Source organism: Equus przewalskii, chromosome 18 (genome assembly GCF_037783145.1).
Source record: "Equus przewalskii isolate Varuska chromosome 18, EquPr2, whole genome shotgun sequence".
Taxonomy (NCBI): Eukaryota; Metazoa; Chordata; class Mammalia; order Perissodactyla; family Equidae; genus Equus; species Equus przewalskii.
The window spans coordinates 58,522,915-58,540,593 of NC_091848.1; the positions used below are offsets into that span (position 1 = coordinate 58,522,915).

At 36.2% G+C, this 17,679-nt stretch overlaps 2 protein-coding genes across 2 annotated transcripts; both read right to left on the bottom strand.

Annotated features, from left to right (window-relative positions):
* Positions 1-277: 277 nt before the first annotated feature.
* On the bottom strand, positions 278-1,201 carry LOC103543317 (olfactory receptor 5AC1-like). Its single transcript, XM_008510204.2, has one exon. The coding sequence runs from the start codon at positions 1,199-1,201 to the stop codon at positions 278-280; it is 924 nt and encodes a 307-aa protein (XP_008508426.2).
* Positions 1,202-15,392: 14,191 nt separating this feature from the next.
* Positions 15,393-16,316, bottom strand: LOC103543318 (olfactory receptor 5AC1-like). Its single transcript, XM_070582154.1, has one exon. It carries the CDS (start codon positions 16,314-16,316, stop codon positions 15,393-15,395), a length of 924 nt encoding a protein of 307 aa, XP_070438255.1.
* Positions 16,317-17,679: the final 1,363 nt, after the last annotated feature.

Sequence of the window (17,679 nt, forward strand, 5' to 3'; positions counted from 1 at the left end):
GGAGTTTACAAAGAGTCAAAAATTGAAAATTCTAAATGCTTAATTTAAAAAGGGATGTTCTATTTTTCATAAAGAGTTCAGTTTTATGTGATATGAAGATCTTCCATTGAAGCAAGTATCTGCTGAAGCTGACTTTCATCACACAGTCCTCAGAACCTGCCCTAGACACAGCCCTCTGTTAAAACTTAAAAAGCTAAGGTTAACTTGCACAACTCCAGACCCCCTGTATTCTGCAAAGTTTGAAAAGAACAAGTTTGAAATTTACCTTGAGAACTGTTTATTTACTTATTATTCTCCTCAAGGCACCTATAACCTCTTTGTTCCTCAGACTGTAGATAAAAGGATTTAGCAGGGGAATTATGACTGTGTAAAACAAAGAATACATTTTATCCTGATCTTCAGCTGGTCCAGACCCAGGACGCACGTACATGAGGAAGAGAGTGCCATAGAACAAGGAGACAGAGAGCAGGTGGGCACTGCACGTGGAGAAGGCTTTGCTCCTGCCCTTTGCAGACTTCTTTTTCAGGATGGCAAAAAGGACACGCATATAAGACACTATGATGGTCAGAAAAGTAAAAGATTGTATAAAGACTGAAAATATAAAAATCAGGAGCATATTAACTCTAGGGTCAGTACAGGAAATTTTAAACAGTTGTAAAATTTCACAGTAGAAATAATGTATTACATTGGACTTGCAGAAAGTTAATCTAAATAACAAACCCACATGCATCATGGGATGAAGAAACCCAATAATACATGAAACAACTAGTAATTGGATGCAGAAGGTATTGGACATCACCGCTGGATAAAGCAAGGGGTTGCATATGGCCACGTAGCGGTCATAGGCCATCACCACCAGGAGGAAACATTCTGTGCTTGCACTGGAAGCAAGAGTATAAAATTGAGTGATGCACCCAACTAGGGATATCATATGATTCTTAGATAAAAATGTCGTTAGCATCCTGGGGGTCACGGAGGATGAAGAACAAGCATCTGCAAAGGCCAAGCTGCCGAGGAATAAGTACATGGGGCTGTGCAGACGTGGATCCTTCCAGATGAGAGCAGCCAGTCCGAGGTTGCCCACCATGGTGGTGAGGTAGGTGAGCAGGAACACCAGGAACAGAGGGACCTGCAGCCCTGGACGCTCTGTCAGTCCTGTGAGAACAAACTCGGTCACCAGCGTCTTGTTTGCGTCCATCATATCCCCTCAGGCTGATCACTGCAGTGAGAGAACAGATGAAGGCCACGGTCACAAAAGACCATGAAAATAATCACATTTTACATGAAAAAAAAATGCATTTTCCTTGTTTATGTACCCCCTTTAATCAGAACACTTACCTTTTACCCTTGAGTAAGTATTTTTCACAAACAGTAAGTATTTGGGAAACTTTCCTAAAAATTAGAAGGAAAAAATGTATATATAATATAGAAAGATTTCATTACTTGTATAAAAGAAGTGAGCTTATTTTTTAATTGATTGCAATTTAATAATCATCTTCTAATTTAAAAATCTTTAAAAATAGAGATAGAATTAAGCTATTCAAATATACTAAAGATTAGTTATCAAAACTACTAGCATGCATTCTAAATAATACGGCACTTCCCTACAAATTAAGAACATACTGAAATGCTTCCTCTGACCATTATTATGTGGTGCTATCTTAGAAATTACAATGCATCTAAGATAAGAAAATTAAATAAAACAATATAATAAAGATATAATCTATCATAAAAAATTTTAGGAGAAAAATTCATATTTCTTGCTGATGTTATATTTGTATAATTAAAAAAATAACATTATGACTTTAATAAGTACCAGTACAGCACGGAAACATCATCACCAGATTTTTTTCTATGCAAGCAATAACCAACCAGAGAGAAGAGAAAGAGAAATTAAAGGGAAATATTTCAATTATAAGAGCCATAACACTTTAAAATACATTGAAATAACTTTTAAAATATGTAAGACCTATGTGAAGAAAATTACAAAACTTACCAAAGGGCGTTATACAATTTCTGAAGAAATAGGCAGCAAAATGTGTTCTTAGATAAGAAAATTTCGTGTTATAAATATATCAGTAGAATTGGAATTAATTTCGATTAGAATCCTAATTGTTTTTTAATAAATAGCATAAGCATAAAATTTACATAGCGTAAAGTTATTTTTAAAAGACAAGGAAAACATGAACAGTAAGAAAGTCAACTGTGCAGGATTAAGTATTAAAACATTAAGCCATTCCACAGAATATTATACGACATGGAAATAGGGAAATTTAATAGTGAAACCAAATAAAGATTCAAGTATATATTGTGATTTGATACTTTATATGAATGATTTTTTAATCGAGAAAAGCGATGATTTATTTAATAAATTGTATGGTTATATTTGCCAATCTACCCAGAAAAAAATGTAAGTATGGCTCCCTATTTTAAAACTGCTCCTGAATCAAGCACTTAAAAGTAAAAAACAAAACAAACAAACAAACAAAAAACCACTTAAAATATTCTAAGAAAATTTATGAAATAAATATAACTTAAATATATTACAAAAATCTTTGACTAATATAAGAAACATAAATTATAAAGATATAGTATATTTAATCTAATTTTAATTGTATGAAACTGGATTATGTATTAAATCTGTAAAAAGGAGAAAGATAAATAAAACTTTGAAAGCAATATGTGCAATAAGTATGAGAGACAAAATATTTGAACCTATCACATTCAAAGAAATCTTACAAATTGGTAAGAAAAGTCAAATAACTCAATAGGAAAATGGAATTGAATAGGCAAGTCACTGAAAAATATGTCAACACGTTCAATAGTGCAGGAAAAGAAGCTCACCTTCCCCTGCGCTCAGGCTGCACAAATAACAATAAGACATCACTTTTCACTCCTCAGATCCGCACTGCTTAGGGAGAGAAGTCGCCTGTAGCATTGTTCATGGTGGCAAAGACTGGAAATAACATGAAAACCAATCGGGATTAAGTAACAGTCAAACAAATCCTGATGTAAGCATACTAGTGAATATTATATCAGGCATTTAATAATGAGTTATTGATCTACCAGTTGACTCAAGGAAATTTCCACAATTGTTAGGAAAGTGAGAAAAGTAAGATGAAGAGAAATGTATATGAGATGATCGCATTAAACAGACAATAAAGTCTTACAATTTTCACTGTATGTCTATCTATGAACACATGCACACATATGTATTTGCAAATAGCCATATGAACATAAAGATTATATGAAATGATAGACCCCAGGTTGATAATATTTACTGTCTTTGTGTAGGTAAGAAGAGAGAATAAAGGAGGGGAAGAGAGAAATAAACAGTGTAAACAGAATTTTTAAAATTTGTGATAAAAACACTAAATGTTATCATCCTGGTCATTCAATTATAGATATTTCTCTAGGTACAGAGACATATACTCAAGGATAGTCATAAGAGTGTTAATAGGGAGAAAGAGAAAAGGAAAGAAACAAGAATAATAATGCTATTATTAATTTTAATGAAAAAATAGACATTAGTCATAAGTAATTTTTTTGTAAAAATACATCAAGTTCAGAAAACTTTTTGGGTTATGTAACACATGCTTTTGAATATTTTCAGTGGTATCTGACTTCAACCATTGAGAATGATTTCTTCCTTTCTCTCTCTCTTATTTGGGGGGGACAGTGGATAGTCAAAAGGTATCTTGTAAATGAATAAAGTTAAGTGTACAAGTTTTTCTTACAGTTTTATTCATATCCAAGTATCTTTGTTTTTTGGTATATCACTAAATATTTTATAATTTTTGTCAATATTGCAGATGGAAGTAGTTGATGTGATATTTAAATAATTTGTTGATTTTGTTCGTAACATGTAAATTTTATCTAAAAGTAAATCCTAAAGGAGAGATCCCAAGGTATTTGGAGGTGAATGCAGAGACTCTTAGATTACCTAGAAGGAGAAAATCCACCTATAATTTGGTTTGTAAGTTCCATTGTTTCCTAAGATAAATGAATAACAATTTTATACACATACTTCTTGTTGATTAAAATACATGAAAAGTTTACCTATTTACCAAAATTGGATTTGTTTAACCTTAAAATAAATCCAAAGGCAATATTTTTCCTAATGGTTCACATAAGGAAAATGGTGAGCTGTTATTTCCCACTTTGACTGATTGTAGAACAAGAAAAAAATAGCTTTAAAAATTTACTATTCAAAGTGTACACCTGCAAGGAGCCCTGGAAGCACAACACAGCAGCATGTAGACTGACTGACACGTCTCCACTGAAAATTGGCCTTATGGACGCTGAGGGCAGACCATTTCATTTCCAAGTTGAAATTTTGTCCTGAGTGGGTCTACCTAGCTTTCTTGCCAAACTAAACCTATAATTGATATTTCCGATTTTCATAATTAGGTCAAGAGCTATTAAATGTTTTGGATCTTTATCCTTAAGATATATGTATATCTCCCCATCCATTTGGAATTAAGGGGCCTAAGAAAGTTATCATTGGTGACTTTATCTCATCTTCTCATGATTCCGTGAATAAATTAAAGAAGTTTGAGCAGCATAGTTTAGTTGTCCATATCCTAATGAAGAGAATTTTCTGTAGCATGAAATAATTTATGAAACTTTTGTCATTATCATTATTTTTTTCTATTTGTCTCACTCTACTATTATTCCAAGTTTACTATTTAAAATGTCTTATTATGCATGTCTCCTCAAAAGTAGAACATCTAGTATTTATGACAGATATCTAGAATTGTCTGTCCTGAAAAGAAACAGAACATCTCATACAGTTTCCAGGATTTTCATTTCTTACCTGGATATTTCAGTAATAGGCAAATTGGAAAACTACAAATAAAGAAAACTAGACAGGTCCCGGTATTGTCACTCGGTTCTTGTAAGTCCTTTGGAAATTGAGAAACTGGTGATTTTCTTGAAGGAAAGACAGTAGGTTTCCAATGGAAAAAAAAGAAGAAACGCAAATTTCCCTCCCCCATACTCCACAACAGGGCCAGAGTCATCGTTATGGATTGCCAAACTGATGAGGCTGCTACTGCTCTCACATCCACAACTGAATCTCCTCTTAAAACCTTTAAATGAAGAAAAGTAGAAGGTGCAGAATGAAGTGATGTTTACTTATGCAAAGAATTTTCTTAGAAATCTCAACTGCAGGAACATTTATTTGCACTTTTTCAAATGATTTCATGAAAAAGTAGAAAGAGCCTTGGGATTCCCTCGGTGAAAGTTAACAATGGATTCCCTGTAGGATGAAGGCAAAGTTGTTCTACTGGGCATTGTGAGCTAGTCAGCCAATCACCCCAGACACACAAGAGTGTGACAATTAGAACCACACTCTGTGCCATCAGGGTTCACCGTGAGGGCAACTTGACAAACTGCTTCTGAGCAGTTTTTAGGACATATTAATTTCCTTTATTTTATTACTCTTGATGTTGCCACATTCCATCTACCTAATAGTTTCTTTGAACATCCCAAAGACTCATCAAGCTCAACACGTCCAAACCCAAATTTAGAGTCTTTGCAAACCCTATCATTAAACATGGGCCTCATCCTGTCTTTCCATTCTCAGTAGTGGCATCACCATCTACACCATTTTTAAAGAAACAAACTGGAGAGTCCTCCTTGACACTGAATTCCCCCTCAAACCCATGTCAAAACCATTATGAAACCCACAACTTCTCTCTCTTCAATGTCTGTTGAAACCATCCACTTCTCTCCAAATTCAAGAAAACTCCATCTCCTTAAATTAAAATGAAAATACAACCTACCAACTCTTACGGGATGGAGCAAAAGTGGTCATGAGAGGGAAATTCAGAGTAATACAGGCCTACCTCAAAAGCAAGAAAAATCTCAAATAAGTAATCTTAAAGTGCACCTAACAGAACTAGAAAAAGAAGAACAAACAAAGCCTGAAGTCAGCAGAATGAAGAAAATAATAAAAATCAGAACAGAAATAAATGAAAAAGAAACTACAAAAAACAGTAAAAAGGATTAATGAAACTAAGAGCTGGTTCTTTGAGAAGATAAACATAATTGACAGCTAGAATCACCAAGAAAAAAAGAGAGAAGAGTTAAATAAATAAAATGAGGAATGAAAGAGAAGAAATTACAACAGAAATACAGAAATACAAAGGATTATAAGAGAATACTATGAAAAACTGTATGCTCACAAATTGGATAACCTAGAAGAAATGGATAAGTTCTTAGACTCATACAACCTCCCAAAACTGAATCAAGAAGAAATAGAGAATCTGGATAGACCAATCACAAGTAAAGAAATTGAAACAGAAATCAAAAGCCTCCCATAAAACAAAAGTCCAGGATCAGATGGCTTCTCTGGAGAATTCTACCAAACATTCAAATAAGACTTAATACCTATTCTTCCCAAACTATTCCAAAAGATTGAAGAAGATGGAACACTTCCTAACTCATTCTATGAGGTTAACATTACCCTGATGCCAGACAAGGACAATACAAAGAAGGAAAGTTACAGACAAATATCACTGATGAACATCAATGCTAAAATCCTCAACAAAATGCTAGCAAATTGAATACAACAATACATTAAAAAGATTATACATCATGATCAAGTGGGCTTCATTCCAGGGATGCAGGGGTGGTTCAACATCCGCAAATCTATCAACGTGATACACCACATTAACAAAATGAAGAATAAAAATCACATGATCATCTCAATAGATGCAGAGAAAGCATTTTACAAGATGCAACATCCATTTATGACAAAAACTCTAAATAAAATGGGTATAGAAGAAAAACACCTCAACATAATAAAGGCCATATATGACAAACCCACAGCAAACATCATTCTCAATGGAGAAAAACTGAAAGCTCTTCCTCTAAGAACAGGAACCAGACAAGGATGCCCACTGTCACCACTCTTATTTAACATAGTATTGGAAGTCCTGGCCAGAGCAGTCAGGCAAGAAAAAGAAATAAAAGGGATACAAATCCCTTTTATTTGGAAAAGAAGCAGTGAGACTGTCACTCTTTGCAGATGACATGATTTTATATATTGAAATCCCTAAAGAATCTACTAAAAAGCATTTAGGAATAATAAATAAATACAGTCAAGTCTCAGGATACAAAATCAACATACAAAAATCGGTTGCATCTCTATACACTAACAATGAAGTAGCAGAAAGAGAAATTAAGAATACAATCCCATTTACAATTGCAACAAAAAAGATTAAAATACCTAGAAATAAACTTAACCAAAGAGGTGAGAGATCTATACACCAAAAACTATAAAACATTGTTGAAAGAAATTGAAGAAGACACAAGGAAATGGAAAAATATTCCATGCTCTAGGATTAGAAGAATTAACATAGTTAAAATGTCCATACTTCCTAAAGTAATCTATAGATTCAATGCAATCCCTGTCAAAGTCCCAACAACATTTTTCACATAAATAGAACAAAGAATCCTAAAATTTATATGGAATAAATAGCCAAAGCAATCCTGAGGAAAAAGAACAAAGCTGGAGGTATCACACTCCCTGATTTCAAAATATACTACAAAGCTATAGTAACCAAAACAGCATGGTACTGTCACAGAAACAGGCACACAGATCAATGGAACAGAATCAAGAGCCCAGAAATAAACCCACACATTTATGGACAGCTAAGATTCAACAAGGAAGCCGAGAGCATACGATGGAGAAAGGAGAGTCTCTTCAATAAATGGTGTTGGGAAAACTGGACAGCCACAAGCAAAAGAATGAAAGCAGACCATTACCTTACACCATGCACAAAAGTCAACTCAAAATGGTTTAAAGACTGGAATGCAAGACCTGGAACCATGAAACTTCTAGAAGAAAACATAGGCAGTACACTCTTTGACATCGGTCTTAGCAGAATATTTTCAAGTCCCATGTCTGACCAGGCAAGGGAAACAAAAGAAAAAATGAACAAATGGGACTACATCAAACTAAAAAGCTTCTGCACAGCAAAGGAAACCATCAACAAAACAAAAAGACAACCTCACAATTGGGAGAAGATATTTGCAAACGATATATCTGATAAGGGGTTAATATCTAAAATATAAAAAGAACTCATACAGCTCAACAACAAAAAACCAACAACCCAATTAAAAAATAGGCAAGAGATCTGAACAGAGATTTCTCCAAAGAAGATATATGGATGGCCAACAGGCACATGAAAATTTGTTCAACATCATTAGCTATCAGAGAAATGCAAATTAAAACCACAATGAGGTATCACCTCATTCCAGTCATAATGGCTATAATTAACAAGACAGGAAATGATAAGTGTTGGAGAGGATGTTAAGTGAAATAAGCCAGACAGAGAAAGACAAATACTGCATGATTTCACTCATATGTGGAAGATAACAAATACATGGATAAAGAGAACAGATTAGTGGTTACCAGAGAGGAAGGGGGTTGGGGAGTGAGCAAAAGGGATAAAGGAGCACATATGTACTGTGATGGACAAAAATTAGACTACTGGTGGTGAGCACAATGAAGTCTATTCAGAAATTGATAAATAATAATGTACACCTGAAGTTACACAATATTATAAACCATTCTGATCTCGATAGAATTACTTGGAAAAAAAAAGAAGCTGCTTCCGCTTTTGGATCTAGAGGGATCACATGGAGAGAGAACCGAAAGACTGTAGTATCTCAGCTGAGCCCGGTGTCTCAGCCATCTTCATTAAGGAACCAGATTTGTGAATGAGCCATGTTGGAAAATCCAGACCAATTGAGCCTTCAGGTGACTGCAGACTAGCTGACATTTCATGGAGCAAAATAACCACCCATTTTAAGCTTGGCAAAACCAGAGAATTGTGAGAGGTAATAATTAATTAGATTATTGGTAGGTCATTAAAGTTTGGTCTTTTTATGCTTATATAAATAATAGAAAAATGGAACAACTGAAACATTGAGAAAAGTCATGAAATCAACCAAGTGGGAAAAACAAAAGTAAAAAGAGGTAGAAAATAATCCGAGAAAAAATGATAGATATATCTGATAGGCAAAAAACTCCAACATATGTATATAATGAGTCCCTATGGAAGAAAAATAAATTAATTAAATAGAATTATTAACGTTTTTAAATGAGAAAACCTTATGTAAATAAAAATATGTGAATCTATATATTAATAAATCCATTATATACCTTGGGAAATTAAGTGAAGTATTCAACTTGCGGCATGGCATATTAAAACTATTTAATTTTAAAGTAAAGAGAATATCCTCTGGGTTTCCAGACAAAGGAGAGAAAACCAGGTGGGCATCGTAATTTTTCAATGGCAACATATAAATCCAGACATATTCAGTGGAGCAATATTTACAGAAACTCAGGGAAATAAATTTTCAATGATTTGTAAATATAACCTTATTTTTCTGTCTCCAATTTTGCTTCATTTTCAATCTATTTTTTATGCCATCACCAGAATTGAGCTTTCCAGATGTAGTTTCTATCTTGCTCATCACCTTTCATTGATACCCCTTTTTATGTGTAATAAAGACCAACTAATTAGCCTGACATAAATGATTTTCCATTGTCTGATCTTGCTTACATTTCCAGTCTTAGCTATGATACTCCCACCCCCATCACCTTACGTTCCATGTATATTTAAACACAGTCAAACTGGGAACACCATTTTTACATATTGTGCTTCTTCATTCTAGAATCAGTGCCTTGTGGACTCCTGCTGACTCTCCCTTATGCCTCCTGTCCTGCATCAGTGCCATCTCTTCTAGGAAGTTATCTTTGATTCTCCTCCGTTGTTGCCATGAAAGAGAGTTGAGCAGTACCTCCTTTGAACCATACAAGCATACTTTATACTTACTTCTTTTTTAGGACTGTCATTCTCCGTTGCAGTCAACATTTTTAGAAATCTATTTTTGTGTAAGTAATAAAAATTAAAGCTGCAAGAGGCAACTGATCACTTTTGAGGTGGTCAAGCTTCTTAGAAGTCTAATGGGCACAGTTTGGAAAATGATAAAGAAGAAGAAAACTTGCCATTTGAGGAAGAAGGGAGCAATAGGAGGAGAGTCACAGAAACAAGTAAATTATCTATTCAATGCAGGAATGCAGAATATTTGCTTAGGTTCTTTATGAGTCTTCATACCAAGGAACGTAGACTCTATCATGTAGCCAGAAAAGAAGTATGAGGAGATTGTAGTGAGAGATAAGAAATGGCAAAAAGCAGTGTCTTGTGATCTATTTCCCCTAGTGAAAAAGTATCTGCTATGGGATTTGCACTTCCACTGTAAACAGAGAGAAAACTTGACAAAATATATGAAATATGTGAAACAGCTATTTTTTCAGGACATTTCTCTGGCGTTGCTCATACACAATGCTTATCTCAAGTTTTAAAAGTATCTTCTGTCTTTCCACAGAGGGAACTGTTTCCACCAGAGCCTAATAACAGACCTGCACTTGTCTTTCAGAAGGACTCTTCATTGCTTTGCATCAAGTAATTCGCAAGTCCTAAATCCCCAGTGGATGCCATTGTGTGGTAGTGCTGATGTTTGCCAGAGACTCCAATCTTCGCGCACCTGCGTAGCAGACACCTTTGAAATCATTTGTGACTTAGGATGATACAGTTCCAAAGAGACTGTTTGGGCTCAGATTATAAGTCTCTAAAGTTTTTCTGTTTTCCCAACTCCATTGAAATTCGTATTTCTTTCTAGGGACTCAATATAGGGCTTAATAAAATGCTCAAGTGCAGTATACACACTCACCAACACACAAGTAGCCCTCTTCTTATCTAGAGGGTCTGCAAAGACAGTAATTTGTTTCATGTTATGTTTAGAATATCTACTGTGGTCCCAGGTCAGCTTGTTCTCCCAGATTTTATGGACTGGCCAAGGCCCTATGTTGTAGCTGGATAGATTAGTGATTTTGGATTAATCTTGTGTGTCACCACAGTTCTTAGTTCCTAGGTGTCATACTCCTCTGAGAGATAAATTATCATAGTATTTTCCACATAATGAACTAGCTTGCTCTTTATAGGAATCTAATCTGTATCTTATCTAACCGAGGTGTATGTCTACACTGGAGTGATTAACTATCTCAAACATGTGTTGGAGGCTTTTCCAGATGAAAGAACATTGTTTGAATTTCTTCTAAAATTAGAATAACAACACAAGTCCTTGGCCAATTCCATGGTAGCACAGCAGCCACCTTCAGCTCACTGTACTTCGTGAACAGCTGTCACCATCCCTGGTACAGAGAAATCTCCCAGTAGAACTATTTAGTACTCAGTCAGCGTGGATAATCTCCATGAACTATCTTTTTTCTTAGAGACCAGACAGAACTTTTATATAATTAGCCAATGAGGATTAATGTCCCTATTTCTACCACCTTTAAATCAAAACAGAAATTTATTGTTGTCCTCCAAGGGTTTGGCATCGCCTAATATCCACTACAGAGGAGAGTTTGCACAATTCTAAAGGTTCTCATTTGCGTGTCAGATTAGAAAAGGTGGGGGCAGACTTGACTAACACCCGGTTAGAAATCGGCAAACATTGACAAAGCCCTCCATCGCCACAACATTTCAAATCTGACAAAACGTTCCTTTCGACAGGATGTTCTTACTTTCACATTTCCTAGTTTGTAAGTTAATAGAACCCTGATACCTACTACCAGAGCATCACATTACCCTCAAAGTTTTGTCTTTGGCCCTCTGATGTTGCCCTCTCTGTGTCTTACTGACATCACCATGTACTGTGTCCCAGTTTCTGTTAATCCCAGAAAGCCACTTGCACCACCCTAAAGCCATTCAACTTAAACCAATCATCCATCTTCAGAGTCCCTTGCTGAAATTTTGCAAGCAGATTGCAACTCCCTTTTATTCTGTTGCCTTAACCAGTGGAGTGTCCCTGCACCTTACTCACTCACTGTGTTTTCCCTATACCCTTTGACACATTCCGAGCAGGTGTAAACAGAGCAAATTTACCACGGTCTTCTCAGCAAGGCAAGCGCAGTCGCCCAAACTACCAGGAGTTTTCCACCTCCTAGCCAGTAAAACTTCATCATCAAATTTTGTATAGCACAGCACCTTCACCAATTTATTTCTTTTTCACCATACTTTCATTAGCCACCAAAATAATTCCATGTAGCTAGGCCATCTTTGGTCACTTCTTTTCTTTTGAAAAGCACAGACTTTTTTTCCATCATTGAGCCCCAGGAGCAGGAGCTTGCTGATAAGTTTGCCATGGCTGTCTCTATGGCATTCTGTTCTCCTACGAGAAAGATTACGTAAGGGGACCAAGCATGGTGAACTGTCCTTATCCCTGAATTTATCGTAGTTTGCTTTAGAGGCATTTTTCATTGAGTGATTGTAAGGTTTATCTATACGTGATCTAAAGCACCTGCAGTTAGAACATTTCTACTATTTATGCAGGGATCTTTCATTTACTACCAAGTGAAAGAACTAGACAAGTACCTTTGTTGGTGTAAACTTGTTAGATTTCTCCCTTAACCATGGTGTTTCATTATTTGGAATGAGAAACATATACTGAAGTCCACAGGAGTCAGGCCGTTTAATTCCCTCTGTCAGACTCAGTGGATTCCCCACTATTAAACTATCACGCCCTTGATCATGCAGTCTGAGTATCCAGGCTAACAAAAACTCATCAGGTTTCTAGTGTTTATTTGTTGGCAAGATGTCCCAATTATTTAACAGTACCCCCCTGTTTCTGTAGTCCCCTGGCCTTATCCCTCTTGGATAATGAGTATGTTGACTTCTAGTTGACCAGGTAAATGTAATATCTGGAGGATCCCAGTGAAATATCTCGTAACTCGTCTTCTATTTTGTGTATTGACTCATCTCTCCTAGGTCAGTCTATTTCTTTGTGTTCTCCTGATAGAATTTCTGTTTTGTTAATGCCATTAATAACAAACAAGCAATGGTTCTACCCATTTTCCCTATTTGCCTTTGTTTACTAACTTATTTTGCTAAATCCTAGAGGTTGGAAGCTATACCATCTAAACTCCATTAACAAGATTTGTCCTCCATAATTTGCCCCAAAAAACTTCCACTACGTCAAACCAAGGATTAGTTTACAGTTGTCACAGCACCAAAGTCTCAAAAGATCCTCCCTTCCCATCCTTCTGGGCATGAGCCATTTAATAAGACCACTGTAGTAGACTTCAGATGTAGAATGATAATCAAGGCACAAGATGCAATAGACTTATCCAGTGTTTATTGACCCAGATTTATTACTTAGGTTCACTTAGCCTTAAGCAAGAATGCCCAACAGGGGAAAGAGCAACAGATGACAGAGGCTATGGGTACCCAGACACAGCTTCCAAACTCAGTCTCTGGATGCAAACTTACGTAAGTACAGAGCGCTCAGCACAGGGAAGGTGCAGGCTCGACGATCTCTCTGCTTAAGTAACTTGCTTGTCACCTAGCACCTAGAGGCCTGTTTGCCTTAAGTCCATTTTTCAGTGCAGCTGCATTCCGTAAAATACAGGCTACACAATCAACAACCTTTACATACTTGACGTACGACATACTTAGGAATGTTTCGGGGCAGCAGTCAGTTCTTACTGACCCAGCAAGAATCTAATTCCTCCCAAGTGGATGCATATCTTGAGTTGACGTTGCAGCTCTGTCTAAATGTCAGTTCCTCAGGGAGCCCGCAGACTGGAGGAGAGGACTGCAGCTCAGTTTGTAACTCTTTATTTCCAAGGTAATAAGATAGCTGGGATTTTACAGAGAAGAATTCTGATAAAGTCGTGTATTCCATGATAAAGATAGTACAATTATAAAGATAGCAAAAGAGTGTAAAAATTGTAAGACAGTTGTTTTTTGCAAATACTCCAAATAAAACATTTTATACCATGTACCTTAAGGAATAAATGGATTTACATTTACAGGTAATAAGAAGTATTTATGGGATTACTTCAAAAAGACCAATAGTAAATTATAGAAAAATGGTTTTACTCAAAAAGAAAAATGTTAAGGAAACAGATCTAGCTTATAGTGTTTGCAAAATGAGCCACAAAGGCTGTAAAATTGCTAAAGGTCACCTGCAAGTATGGATACTTTTTAAACAGAATAAATTTAATCATGAGGGATAATTTTAAAAGAAATTTTGTTATTGAGGATCAATTGGAATTAATCTTGAGAACATACAAATAAGTTGACTTTTTCCGATAATGTTTATATGATAAATGCATTTAAGTGATAAAAAATATTTATCTTATGCCTAAATTCTTGGATATTTTTAGTCTATTTGTTGAAACTGTTGACTCAACAAGGGCTAAAGCATTTTAAAAATACTAGAACAATGGGTATATTTTTATTCTTCAACAGCTTAAACATAATTCTCATTTCATATAATTATTTTTCCTAAATGAATATTTTTTAAAAACACAGATTGTTCAAGGAATATAATTTTTTTGCTAAAAGAGGAGTTGAATCATGTATGTCTATACAAGGATTCTAAAACAAATTGGAATATACATATTTTTAAGTGATCATGTCCCTGAATTGGAAGTAAATTAGTGGTATAGAATTCGCTCATGCATGTCTTCACCCATCTGTATAAACTAACCCAGGTTCTCGCCTCTAATCCAGGCTCCTTGCCTTCTACTCAGTCAGCTCCTGCTAAAACTGATAGGAACAGACACGCGATCACAGGACTGATCTCTGAAATTGCTTTTTATTACACTCAAATATTTCTAAATGTATAAATTATTGAATATCGTGCTACATGCAATATTCTGATAAAAATAGTATGTGGAGTTATAAATATAAGCTGTGATTAATTTTGATGCTCCTTTCTTTAATTCACGCCAGCTTCCATTTTTCTTCCTAAAATCCACCAATTTTTTTAGAACTTTTCACTTTTTCCTGACTTTTATCACTAAACAGCACATTTCTTCGCAGGAGTATATTCTACGAAGAGGCAGAATGTTATTTTCATCAATCTGCCCAGAGTTACTGTGTATGGCAGAGAACAACACAGCCTTATTAACTTACAGGTCCACAGCGGTGGGCTGGGCTCACTGATGAACCAAATGACTAGCCCTACAGACCAGCCTCGGTTACAGCTATTTCTCAGTAAAATTCTCAATTACTACCTGGAATTTTGGAAGTTGCTAGAAAATAGTTAATTTGCAAAAGCTACATGCTCAGATAGAAATGGAGCACAATGTTTCTAAATAAGCTAGTTATGGGTAATGCTACCAAACTCTCACTGGACCCACATCCAAGAAAACACAATAGGAGGCTGGGCTCCTGCACGTGTAGCTCACGGACTGCCCTGACCGCGGGCCCTCTGGTGCAATGGCAGAGGCATGGCTAATCTGTATGATTTGGGCTGGTTTCTGTAGCTTTGAAGAAACAGTTTGAAAATTATCTGGCAGCTATTTATTTCTTCATTATTTTTCTCAAGGCACTTATAACCTCTTTGTTCCTCAGACAGTAAATAAAAGGATTAAGTAGAGGAATTATTATCGTGTAAAATAAAGAAAACATTTTGTCATGGTCTTCAGCTGGGCCAGACCCAGGACGCACGTACGTGAGGAAGAGAGTGCCGTAGAACAAGGAGACAGAGAGCAGGTGGGCGCTGCACGTGGAGAAGGCTTTGCTCCTGCCCTTTGCAGACTTCTGTTTCAGGATGTCAAACAGGACACAGGAGTAAGAGACCATGATGGTCATAAAAGTGAAGACTTGTATAAAGGCTGAAAAGATTAAAACCAGAAGAGTATTAACTGTGGGATCAGTGCAAGAAATTCTGAACAGTTGTAAAATTTCACAGTAGAAATAATGTATTACATTGGACTTGCAGAAGGTTAATCTAAATAACAAACCCACATGAATTGCTGAATGTAGAAAACCAATGACGTAAGACACACTTATAAGCCAAGTGCAGAGTCTGCTGGACATCACTGCTGGATAAAGCAAGGGGTTGCATATGGCCACGGAGCGGTCATAGGCCATCACCACCAGGAGGAAACATTCTGTGGTGGCACTGGAACCAAAAAAGTAAAATTGGGCCCAGCAGTCAAGGAGAGGTATCACATGATTCTTAGATAAAAAATGTATAAGCATCCTGGGGGTCACTGAGGATGAAGAACAAGCATCTGCAAAGGCCAAGCTGCCGAGGAGTAAGTACATGGGGCTGTGCAGACGGGCGTCCTTCCAGATGAGAGCAGCCAGTCCGAGGTTGCCCACCATGGTGGTGAGGTAGGTGAGCAGGAACACCAGGAACAGAGGGACCTGCAGCCCTGGACGCTCTGTCAGTCCTGTGAGAACAAACTCGGTCACCAGCGTCTTGTTTTCTTCTGACATTTCCAACCTGGCCAATCACTAAAATAAAAGAATAAGTGAGGAAACATTCACAAAATAATCACAAAAACGGTGAATTTTTTATGTGACTAACATATTCATAGGAGGCACTTCTCATTCAATTAGTAGTCCTTAATTTTTACCTTCATTTGTCTGTTTTTTACACATAAAATTATCCATAATAAATGCTTTAAAATAATATTCTCCTAAAGTGACAAGAAAATTTAATGTAAATCCCTTTCAACCTCACAGGGGTTAGAGGCAGTGCTCAGAACTGTGTACACTCATCTTAAAATTCATATAAAAGAAAATAATTCCCACTTTCCCCAAGAAAAAAATAAATAGTAAAAGTAGTCAGAGTACCTTAGCAGCTATATAATACAGAGATATAATAATCAAAACATTAAGATAATGGCATAAGAAAAGACAACAGGGCCAGTACAATAGAACAGATAGCTCAGAAATCAATTCCAGTATATACAGAATGTGGCACGAGACAAATATGACATTTCAATTCAGTAGGAAAAGGATGATTGATTTAATGGATTGTTCTGACACTGTTGGCTGTCTGTCTGGAAGTAAGTAAGATTAAGCTCCTACCCTGCACCGTAGATATTTTCTGAGAAATTTAGGAGGCAATAATGTAACATAGAGATTAGAGAAATCCTTATCCAGGAGAAGAAAGCCAGTCTAAAATCATAGCTACCGGGGCCAGCCCTGCGGCCAGGCGGTTTAAGTTTGTGCACTCCGCTTTGGCGGCCCAGGGTTTCCCCGGTTTGGGTCCTGGGCCCCGACCTAGCACCGCTCCTCAGGCCATACTGAGGCAACATCCCACATAGCACAGCCAGAAGGACCTACAACTAGAATATACAGCTATGTACTGGGGGGCTTTGGGGAGAAGAAGAAAAACATAGTTAACATATAATTTTAATGCATAGCAAAAGAATGTCTAAGAGAGTCAAAGGGCATATAATAGGTTGGGAAATATATTTTGCCATGTATATGAAAGATATAGATTTATATCTGTAATACAAAAATAACTGTTGAAAATAGATAAGGAAAAGGCTAACAACCGGAACGAAGAATGAGTGAAGGAGACGATTAGCACGCGTCAGTGAACAAAGCAAAATGGCCAATAAATAAAATGAAAAGATGCCTAAATTTCTGTATGTTATAGATACACACGTGCACGTGCATGGACACACACACACAGAGATACCTCCTTTCTCCACTATCAGACTAGCAGAAATTAAAATGAACAAAAATACTCTGAATGAGGAAAGAACAGTGGTACCTTTGGAAATATGAACTGCAACAGCCTTTTTGAAATGCGATTTTATATGATCCCATTTAGTTTTTTTAATTA